The 12,084-nt window shown below is 39.0% G+C and overlaps 1 protein-coding gene across 5 annotated transcripts in view; it reads right to left on the bottom strand.

The window, feature by feature from the left end:
• Nucleotides 1-12,084, bottom strand: part of SOBP (sine oculis binding protein homolog) — a 202,653-nt gene that overhangs the window by 28,130 nt on the left and 162,439 nt on the right. For all 5 annotated transcript variants that reach the window (XM_075862235.1, XM_075862230.1, XM_075862231.1 and 2 more), the window contains one exon: nucleotides 956-2,901. In XM_075862235.1, the coding sequence (XP_075718350.1) occupies nucleotides 958-2,901 (1,944 nt within the window). In that variant the 3' untranslated portion in view covers nucleotides 956-957. The remainder of the gene's footprint in view (nucleotides 1-955; nucleotides 2,902-12,084) is intronic.

Genomic DNA, 12,084 nt, shown 5'->3' with positions numbered 1-12,084 from the left:
TATTAACCTTTTATTATTATTATTATTATTATTATTATTATTATTATTATTATTATTATTATTAATAATATTATTTAGTATGGGAGCATCTCTGGGCTGTTTCTATTAAGTCAAATGGGTGTCATATAAGAAGAATGACTATACTTAATATGGGAGCAAGCAAAAAACACAGCACACCTGATGAATCTAATAGGCCCTATAGAGTGGTCTTTTTACATTTCTACCGTTTCTACACATTGTGTTGAACAGACATGTATAGCTGCAATATCTATGAAAACTAGAATCCTCTGTGAAAACTAAAACTTCAGCCACGCTGGATCAGACTGGAGGCACCACCATAAGAGCTGTTCCTAAGCCCCACCTTTATTAGATCTTTCCAGGTCACTTCATTGCATCCTTCACAGTTACCCGTTATCCTATAATGTGGGTAAAGTACAGCTACTACCCCAATATTTTCTACTTCTCAGTAATAATTCATGTAATTTATTCAATTCATGTTCAACCCAGGTCACCTCAACTTAAAAATGTTATCTCAGAAAACAGCTGCGTAAAAAAGACGGCATCACAAAAGTGAGACCTACACTTTTCAGATTTTTACATACATTTTCAGTATCATTTTTACGTGATCAAAATAAAAACAAGGCGCATTTTTTCCACTGTTAAAGTATTAAAAGAAGTAGAGACTGGAATTAAATTGTGAAAAATATTTGAAATAAATATTAACATTTTTACTATTATGATATCTGGCAAACAAATGAAATACGCTGCAATATGCATTACCACCACTTTCTACTGAAATAACAAATGCAACAACAAATACAAATATGTTTTTAAAGACTATTAAATGGAAATTATATGATAGACTGCTAAATAAAAATAAATGCCAGCTGTTACTAAATACAACAATCCTAAAATCTTGAGGAATTAAAATTGTATGGAAAATATTTTCACAAACCTTTATTTATTTTGATTTCGAATACGGAGACACCTCCTTTTGAGTGGTGGCTCCAATTCTTCTGTCCCTGTGGTGAGAATTGGAGATGAGATTATACATGGTGATATTGCAGTCTTTTCTGCTGGTTTTGGCACAGGCTGGATAACACAGCCTGTTTTAGGCAACATCCTCAAAGCATAAGCATGGTCCTCATCTGCAGGGTTGTTTAGATTAGGATCTTGTTTGTCCCCTGCTGTCAGAGACTCTTCCACAAGATTCTTCTTGCCGGCTTCAAGCTCTGAGTGACAATTTGAAGCACAGTTATTTTCTTTAACAGATTCCAACTCACTAACTACTAGCTCCTTGTCTAATGTCTTTTTTTGCTCGTGTGATTTATCAGAGTTTTTGGTGCCCTCTGTGCCCTTTGTGCCATTTACAATTACATTGCAAACCGCTGCACTGCTTTCATGTCCTGGGGTACCTGGGGCTCGTGAGTTTGAACCACAAAAATTAGAGTCATTGGAGGGATACAATTTAGTTTCCACTGGGTTACTACCATCCATACAGTCATTACAGTTGGTTCTATCTGAGTTACCAAAAGCCAAGTTTACAACACTGATGGGTTCAGATTCAAGTTTTAACTGAGGATTAACAGCTTTATGAATTACATTATGGAGTCTAGACCTGTGTGCCAGAGTTAAATCTATGACTCCATCCTGTAGCCCCTGAAGCGTACTAGGGATGCTAGGTTTACTCTTTTCCAGACTTACAGTCCTCACTGTCAAATCCACTATTTCAGTTTTCAAATGTTTTTGAATGACTGGAGACTGGTAAGAAGAGTGCCCTGAACCACCAGGGGAAATGTCAGAAGGCTTTGAAGACCTTGGTTTGGAATCCCTCGAGAACAAAGAGTTTTCATTTGGCTTTGCTCCTGGGCACTCACTGGATGAACTTGGAATGATGCTTTCACCATTACTGGAGAAATCATTTGGGGGTTTCGAATCCACTACATGGGGAAAAGGTATGGGAATTGGTATTGGAACGGGCAAGGGAACAATAACTGGGTATGGCACTAAAAGGGTAGGTGGTGGCACTAAAGGGGCAAGAGATGGTAAACCAAAGTTTAGCATCTGAGGCATGTGTATAGGACCATTTGGCATCATGCCCATGGGAGGGAAAGGAAGACTAGGTAGAGGACCTCCAGGCGGATGTGGTGGAATCAATCCTGGATTGCCTGACATTGTAGGTGTAGTTGGTGGGTGAATGTGAGGTGATAACATTGATCTATGCATAGGACTTGATGTGGGTATCATAACTCTGGGACCACCTGGTGGTAAACCCATACCATGAACCATTTGATTGGACAAAGGACTATTAGGATTTGAGCCATGGGGACCCCTTAAAAAGGGTGGGCGTATCTGTTGTATAAATTGTTGTTCCATGAATATGGGCAGAGGAACCGGTCCTCTATTTGTCATAATCATCGGAGGACTCCTGGGTGGCAGACCCATGGGAGGCACTAAACTGGCAGGTGGTGGGACAGGTACTGGGGCAATATTTGGACTTTCATTTAGAGGAATGGATTTGGGAATCGGTGTTGGGATTTTAGAAACTGAGCTGTTGGCAATTTCAGAAGGGGAGGCAGTAGTTGAGGCTGATGATCCAGAACCTTGCATTTGGCCAGCTGCAGACACTGGGGAAGGAACCTTTCTTCGAGCATCTGTCAGCGATATATTCCAGGAATCTGGAGTTAGCAGCTGTACCCCCGTGCCTTCTGCTTTATTGTCAACTGGAGGATGTAATGTGTTGCACAGTCCAGCTGGAAGGTTGGCTTGCGTTTCTTTGTAAAAAATGTCCATTTTGTATTGATTTAGACACTTTGCACTGCAGAATTGTAGTCTTCTTTCTCCATCTCCAAAGTCCAAGTATTCTTTTGTATGCCGTATGTGCTTACACCAATCACATACCTAAAATAAAGTAAGAAAGTCAGCAATGTGACAAGGACTAACAATAGTATATAATGTAATGATATACGATACACTTGTCAAAAACAACATCACCTGTGCCTAAAAGTTATGTTTTATCTTAGATTTTATCCGAAGCAAATATTTTACATCCCCTTTAACTCATGGTTGTTACAAATTCCGTTCTGGACTTCTTTGTTCCATCCCTACTGCTACCAGCGATTTTTACCAATTTCTCTTCCTTCAAGTATTATTCTATACATTACTGAACCATTCATAACTATGCTCATACATTTATTTTATTTGAGTTTCAACAGATACTTGCTTTTATATGGTTACAAAATGCATTCCTAGGGATGTATCAATAATCTAGTCAACAATTAAAACTTTACTATGAAAACATACACAACAAATTCAGGTGTCCTACAAACTTTAACCCCTTAAGGACATAGCCTGTTTTGGCCTTGTGGACACTTTACTTTATGTGGTAATAACTTGGAATGTTTTTACCTATCCAAGCGATGTTTTCCAGTGACATATTGTACTTTGTGTTACTGAAAAAATTTGGTCGATAAATTCAGTATTTATTTGTGAAAAACACCAAAATGTAAAAAAAAAAAATTTGCAAAAAATAGCATTTTTCGAAATGTAAACGTATCTGCTTGTAAAACAGATAGTAATACCACACAAAATAGTTACTAGTTAACATTTACCATATGTCTACTTTATGTTTGTATCATTTTTTGAACATGCTTTTATTTTTCCAGGACGTTGCAAGGCTTAGAACTTTAGCAGCAATTTCTCACATCTTCAAGAAAATTTCAAAAGGCTATTTTTCAGGGACCAGTTCAGTTCTGAAGTGGCTTTGAGGGCCTTATATATTAGAAAGTCCCCATAAATCACCCCATTTTAAAAACTGCACCCCTCAAAGTATTCAAAACAGCATTCACAAAGTCTCTTAACCCCTTAGGTGTTTCAAAGGAATTAAAGCAAAGTAGAGGTGAAATTTACAATTTTCATTTTTTTACCAAAATTTATTTGTAATACATTTTTTTCTGTTAGGCTGGGTTCACACGACCTATTTTCAGACATAAACGAGGCGTATTATGCCTCGTTTTACGTCTGAAAATAGGGCTACAATACGTCGGCAAACATCTGCCCATTCATTTGAATGGGTTTGCCGACGTATTGTGCAGACGACCTGTAATTTACGCGTCATCGTTTGACAGCTGTCAAACGACGACGCGTAAATGGACTGCCTCGGCAAAGAAGTGCAGGGCACTTCTTTGCCACGTAATTTGAGCTGTTCTTCATTGAACTCAATGAAGCACAGCTCAAGATTTACGAGCGTCTCAGACGGCTCGCAAATTGCGAGGAGGAGCATTTACGTGTGAAACGAGGCAGCTGTTAACAGTCTGTCTTTTCACACGTAAATGCCTCTCATCGTGTGAACATTCCCTAATACAGAAGGATTTACCATGAAAACACAACTCAATATTTATTGCCCAGATTCTGTAGTTTTTATAAATATCCCACCTCTGGCCCTAGTGTCCTAATGGACTGAAGCACCGGCCTCAGAAACAAAAGAGCACCTACTGGATTTTGGGGACTCCTTTTTTTTAAATATATTTAAGGCACCATGTCAGGTTTGAAGAGGTCTTGTGGTGCCAAAACAATGAAAACCCCCCAAAAGTGACCCCATTTTGGAAACTACACCCCTCAATAAATGTGTCTAGGGGTATAGCTACCATTTTGACCCCACAGGTTTTTTGCTAAACTTATTGGAATTAGTCTGTAAAAATGAAAATTTCGTTTTTTTTTTAAAAAAAAAAAATGTAGAAAGTTTTAATTTTTACAAGAAATAAAGGAGAAAAAGCACCCCAACATTTGTAAAGCAATTTCTCCCGATTACGGCAATACCCCATATGTGGTAATAAACTGCTATATGGACCCACGTCAGGGCTCAGAAAGGAAGGAGCGCCATTTGAATTTTGGAGCCCAGATTTTGCTGGAATGGTTTTCAGAGCCATGTCGTGTTTGCAACACCGTGGAGGGACCAAAACCGTGGAAACCCCACAAAAGTGACCCCATTTTGGAAACTACACCCCAAGGAATTTTTCTAGGGGTATAGTTAGCATTTTGACCCCGCAGGTTTTTTGCGGAATTTATTGGAATTAGGCCGTGAAATTGAAAATCTAAATTTTTTTTAATAAAATGTAGCTTTAGCTCAGATTTTTTTCATTTTCACAATAGATAAAGGAGAAAAAACACCACAACATTTGTAAAGCAATTTCTCCCGAGTACAGCAATACCCCTTATGTGGTAATAATAAACTGCTGTTTGGACACAAGGAAGGAGCACCATTTGACTTTTGGAGCTCAAATTTTGCTGGAATGCTTTGCGGAACCATGTCACGTTTGCAAAGCCGGGCCAAAACAGTGCAAAAGTGGCCCCATTTGGGAAACTACACCCCTCACGGAATTTATATAGCGGTAATGATCCACAGGATATGTCAGAAATATCAGATAGATGCGGCTCCCACCTCTGGGACCCGCATCTATCTCTAGAACGAGGCCCCCTAAGCGCCGTTCTATCTTACCCAGCTCCGCTTTTTTCCGGCCACTTCCTGCTTACATGGATGAGTTACGGAAACAGCGTAACTCGCTGAGCTATGCAGTTTCCGAAACTCCCATAGAACTGAATAGTAGTTACGGAAACAGCGTAGCATGCTACGCTGCTCTGTAACTGCCATTCACTACCATGGGAGTTACGGAAACAGCGTAGCTCAGCGAGTTACGCTGTTTCCGTAACTCATCCATGTATTGCAGTGTATTTTACCAGCGATCTAATGATCGCTGGTTCAAGTCCCCTAGGGGAACTAATAAAGTGTGTAAAAAAATATATTAATTTTCAGGAGTGTAAAAAAAGATGAAACGTTAAAATAAAAAAACCTTTTCCCATTTTTCCCCAAGCACAATGTACAAATAAAAACATAATTAAAAACTTGGTATCGCTTCATCCGTAAAAGTCCAAAACTATTACAATATAGCATTATTTGACTCACACAGTGAACGGTGTAAAAAAAATACATTTAAAACCCCAGAATCGTTGTCTTTTGGTCACCATAGCGCTAAAAAGAATGAAATAAAAAGTGATAAAAAAAATCGTATGTACCAAAAAAAGGGTGCTAATAAAAACGACAGCTCGTCCCGAAAAAAATAAGCCCTCACACACTCAAATGATGGAAAAATATAAGTTATGGCTTTCAGAATGTGTTGAAACTGAACAAATTATTTTTTTTAACCAATAGTTTTTTCTTTGTAAAAGAAGTAAAATATGACATTTTTTCCTATTTTCAATTGAATAAAACCTGGGTGCGTCTTATAGTCAGGTGCGTCTCATAGTACGAAAAATACGGTAGTTTTTGATCCAATTAAGAAAAAAAACCCACACAATTTGTCACCCAATTTCTCCTGAGTACAGCAATACCCCATGTGTGGCCCTAAACTGCTGTTTGGGCACATGGCAAAGCTCACAATGGAAGGCACGCCATTTGGCTTTTAGAGTGCAGATTTTGCTGGACTGGTGTACAGGCGCCATGTCACCTTTGCAGAGCTCCCTTAGGTACCAGAGTAGAGTGTAAAACCCTGAGAAGTGACCCCCATTTTGTAAACTACACCCCTCAAGGCATTTATCATTTGCCTGGACATATGACAGGGCTTAGGCGTAAAAGAGCACCATGCGCATTTGAGGTCTATTTTGGTGATTGGTGTCAAATAGTAAAACAAACCCCCAAGGTGTGACCCCAATTTTGAAAACGGCACTCCTCAAGGCATTTTTTTAAAGGTATAGTGAGCATTTTTACCCCAGGGGTTGTTGTTTTTTTATTAGAAATGAACGCTCAGTGGATGGTGCAAAGTGAAAATTGCAATTTTCCACCGATATGCCATTTTAGTGCACAATATGTTGTGCCCAGTTCGTGCCACTGAAGACAAATACCTTATAAACTGTTAAGCGGGTTCTTCTGGGTATGGCGATGCCATATATGTGGATGTAAACTGCTGTTTGGGCACACTGTAGGGCTCAGAAAGGAGGGAGCGCCATTTGGCTTTTGGAGCGCAGATTTTGCTTGGTAGTTTTTCTGTTTGGGGTATTGCTGGAAGTTCAGTTTATAATGTGGGGGCATAGGTAAGCTGGACATCAGGGCATAATAGGGTGGTATAATAATGCAGTAAATAAATAATAATCCGCAGATGTGAGGCCAGTGTCGCACTGATAAATGGTGCCCAATCGTACCCGCTTTTGGAATGCTCTGCACATTTTGCATCGCCATATTCTGAGAGCCAGAACTTTTTTATTTTTTCTCCACCGGAGTTGTGCGAGGGTTTATTTGTTGCGGGACAATCTGTAGATTTCAGTGGTACCATTTTGGGGTACATGCGAATTTTCTTTATCACTTTTTATTTCATTTTTTGGCAGGCAAGGTGACCAACAACCAGCAATTCTGATGTTTTTTTTATGGCGTTCACCGTGCGCTATAAATGACATATTTACTTTATTCTGCGGGTCGATTACGGCGATAGCAAATGTATATAGTTTTTTTTATGTTTTACAGCGTTTGCACAACAAAATCTCTTTTGTTTATAATAATTTATTTTTTTGTGTCGCCATATTCTGAGAGCCATAACTTTTTTATTTTTTCGTCAAGAAAGCTCTGGGAGGGCTTGTTTTTTGCGGGACAGTCTGAAGTTTTTAATGGTATAGTTTTGGGGTACATGCAACATGATCACTTTTTTTATACTGTTTTGGGAGGGGTGGTGACCAAAAAACAGCAATTCTCGAATTGTTTTTATTTTTTTGGTGTTCACCGTGCAGGTAAAATAGCGTGATATTTTTATAGTTCAGGTCGTTATGGATGCGGTGATTCCACATGTGTACTTCTTTTATGGTTTCCATTTTTTCCTATAATAAAAGACTTATTATTGGAAAAAAGGCAGTTATTGATTTTTTAACGTGAAACTTTTATTTTTTCCCTTATTTTTAACAACATTTTTATTAACTTTTTTTGTTGTTTCACTATGGGACTTGTAGGCATGAAGCCCTTGCTATTCTAATTCACTGCACTACCTATATAGTGCAGTGTATTAGACTGTCAGTTATTCACTGATAGCAAGCCCCATTAGGCTTTGCCTCCCGGCGTGGCATAGTAGGCTTCCGTACTAGGAGGTCATTGTTGCCTCCGGTTGCCATAGCATTCATTGTGCCGATCATTGCCATTAGCAACCATCGGGTGCGATCTAACCACCTAGATGCAGCGATCGCTTTTCATCGCTGCATCTAAGGGGTTAATCTGCCGGATCAGAGCCCAGCTCCGGTCCTGGCCGTTACAGCAGGATGTGAGCTATGACAAATAGCTGACACCCACGGCCATGGCAACCATCAGGGGTGTCGACAGGCTAGATACCACTTAGATGCAGCGATCGCTGCATCTAAGGGGTTAATCGCCCAGATCGGAGCCTAGCTCCGGTCCTAGCCATTACAGCGGGGTGTCGGCAGAAATATACAGCCGACACCCGGCAGTGATGGCGCTGGCTCAGCTTCTGAGCCAGCGCCATCACATACTCGTTCTCAAGGAGCTGTGATTGGTCAGTCTGCTGTGACTGACCAATCACAGCGATCGCCGGCAGGGGACCGATCTGATTGGTCCCCTGCCGTTTTACTGTGCTGATCAACTGTCATAAACAGTTGCTGGCACAGTTCTGTCACCCTGTCCTTTGATAGGGTGACATTTTGCATCCATGACGCACCAGTGCGTCCCGGTGCGTTAAAGCATTGCAATGCATGACGTACTGCTACGTCCTGGTGCATCAAGGGGTTAATGTACGGTTTCGTGAATAATTAACACAATTTCGCAAAGTATGTTTTTTTTTACCAAAAACATTGGCATTTAACCCCTTAGTGGACAGCCTATTTTAGGCCATAACGACAAAGCTATTTTTTAAGTTTTTCCTTTGTCGCATTCAAAGAGCTATAACTTTTTTATTTTTGTGTCGACATAGCTGTATAAGGACTTGTTTTTGGTGGGACAAGTATTTTTAATAGCACCATTTTGGGCTACATATGATTTATCGATTAAGTTTTATTAACTTTTTTTGGGGGGAATAAAAAAAGAAACAGCAATTTCGCCACTTTTTTGCATCCCAAATTTACGCCATTTACCGTGTGGTATAACTAACATAATAACTTTATTTAGCGGGTAGTTACTATTGCGACTATACAAAATTGATATAGTTTTCTTATGTTTTACTACACAGTAAAAACACTTTTTTTTCAAAATTATTTGTTTTTGTATTGCCATATTTTAGGAGCCATAACTTTTTGATTTTTCCACTGATGTAACGGTTAGAGGGCTTTTTTTTGCATGACGACTTGTAGTTTTTATTGGTACCATTTTGGAGTACATGCGACTTTTTGATCACTTTTTATCAATTTTTTTTAAGGCAGGATAAACAGAAAACAGCTATTCTGGCATTGTTTTTTATTTTATTTTTTACGGTGTTCGCCGTGCATGCTAAATAATGATATCATTTTATTGTTGCGGTCGTTACCTAAGCCCTCAATACCAAATATTTGAAACTTCTTTACTTTTTTTTCATAATAAAGCATTTTGTAAGGGGAAACATTTTTTACTTGGGATTTTTATTTCTTATTAACTTTATTACACTTTTTGAATTTTTTTTTTATTCCCACTAGGTGACTTCACTATGCGATCATTAGATCGCTTTCATATTATACTGCAATACTTCTGTATTTCAGTGTATTTATTACCTGTCAGTATAAAACGGACAGGCATCTGTCAGGCCATGCGTCTGGCATTCACTAGAGGTAGACCTGGGGGGGCATTGTTAGGCACCCCGCAATCGCATTGCCCCCCCTCTAAAACCACTCAGATGCGGTGGACGCTATTGACCGCCACATCTGAGGGGTTAAACGGGCGGGATCGTTGTTAATTTCGATCCCGCCCGCTCGAGCAGGTCTGTTCCAAGTCCTCAGCTACCTCCGGTAGCTGAGAGCAGGGCGCTTTAGCTGCTTGCGGCAGGCTACTGCACCAGAATAAAGCCCATAAGTGACCGCCGTCAAAATGAGTATTGGCGATCACTAAAAGGTTAAACTAAATTAACACGATTTTGCTCATAAACCTTAGAGGCTTAGATGTAATGTGATCTGTAGGTTGTAAATAAGTGACCATTATTAGCCGAAACCTGTAACCATAGAGACAAACTGTGGACTCCAACAGTTGTTTCCACGGATATTATTAATAATAATAATAAGGTAGATCAGTAATTCACGTCAAAACTGTCAATGGTATGTAAAAACCAGGGGATTTCAAACAAATCCTAATGCAAATAATGAAAAGAACAATATAGTAGCCAGGATAGCATTCCTATTAGCTATTTATAGTTACTCTAAAATTTTAATCAAAAGTCATATTTTGGCTCCATACAACCTCTGAGTTGTACATAGTCATAATACGGCACACATAGAATAATATGGGCCCTACGGTACCTTCATATTTCTCCAATTTAACAAATAAAGGAATGCGCCTCTATGACATGAAGTATTATAGAAGCAATGCTTCAAGTGGAAAATAGATCCATAATCTGGAGCCACACGGAGCACCATACAGCAGAACACAGTTGTGCCCTTGGGCCTGCTGTGTACACTAGGTCTAATACTGCATTTGCATAGTATTCGTTGTTAATGTCATATAGCAAGACCTGTCACTTGGTTTCCTTGAAACAACTTTCCAGCACCAAAAGTCATTGACTATTATTAGCTCCATCACCACCTAATTCTAAAACCATCATCTTAAGATACCCGTTCACTGCTCTTGCGAAATTATTGTGATTTCATTAACACATTAATTTCTCAACACCATCCGTTCTCACAGATGGCTAAGACATGATCTACAATTCAAATACGGCTCTTGTTTGCACTAATGCTTTTCCTTCGTATGGCATTTTGAACAGGAATTAATATGGGTTCTCTTGCCATTGCTATAAACAGATAAACAGATGTCAGCAGTTCTCCTGATGCCTTCATTTTTGGACAGGATAGAAGAAATGTATTCTTTACCCATCCGTAATTTTTGTGCTGTTCCAATTATTCATAAATTCATTGCAAAATTTATTGAAATTTTGCAAGAAATATTGACATTTTAAAACATCACAAATATAACCGTGCTATGCAAATATGATATTTAAGCTATTTATATATCACAACACTTTATTCACAACAAGTTTTTGGGATGCTACCTTTTGATGTTAATTGTCACTAATAGCAAACCAACATCTGATCCCTTATACCTCTCGTATGTGACAGTCCAATTTACTCAATTTCCAAGTAACCAGGGACTATACTTATTGGAATTATATGCAATTTGGAAATGCACTGGGGGGGCGAGGGAAAGACCATAGTGTAACAGCATATATCATTACATCTTGTAAGCCGCTAAATATCTACAAAAGTAGTAGGTCCAAAATAATATGCAAATTTTGTGTTTCTATTTGTATATACATACATTGGATTTTGCAGAAAGGGTCTAGGATTAGGAGAGCAAAATGCTGGTTCTTAGTGCAGAGTTTCTCATCTTTCTATTGGAAGTTGTTTGTTGTTTGTACAACGCAGTCATCTTTGTGGCAAGAAGCATCCAAAAGTTTGACAAGTTCTGTACTATAACTATAAAAACCTTTAAGTCAATGTCCAACCTCTTGCAGAGCCTTGAAACAATGACTGGGTTATTAGCCAAGCCAGAGACATCTATCTATAGGTAGCACTGTTTTGGAGTAGTTGCTCCTCATTGGTGCAAAAGAGGGCTCTATTGGGCTGTGTGAGATACCATATGTATAGACTCTCGGAAGGCACTGATTCTCCTGTGGAGATCCCGCTAGTAAGGAGTCTGGCTTTTGTTTGGCTGATAACCCAAGTCATGTTTCAAGGATCTATAAGGGTTTGGAAAACGTATAGGTTAGCTACCTATACGTGGCACTAGAGACACAGTTTTTTTTTCCTTTTTTTGTATTGTGTGTATTGGACACCATTTTACAGTTTAGATAACATCTACATTCAAAGTTGAGCACCTTTGCAAATACATTGCACTACTTATCAGTAGAACATTGTCATCAA

The sequence above is a fragment of the Rhinoderma darwinii genome, chromosome 4 (assembly GCF_050947455.1).
Source record: "Rhinoderma darwinii isolate aRhiDar2 chromosome 4, aRhiDar2.hap1, whole genome shotgun sequence".
Lineage (NCBI taxonomy): Eukaryota > Metazoa > Chordata > Amphibia > Anura > Rhinodermatidae > Rhinoderma > Rhinoderma darwinii.
The sequence above is the reverse complement of the archived record's forward strand: the minus strand, read 5'-3'. Positions and strand labels throughout refer to the sequence as shown.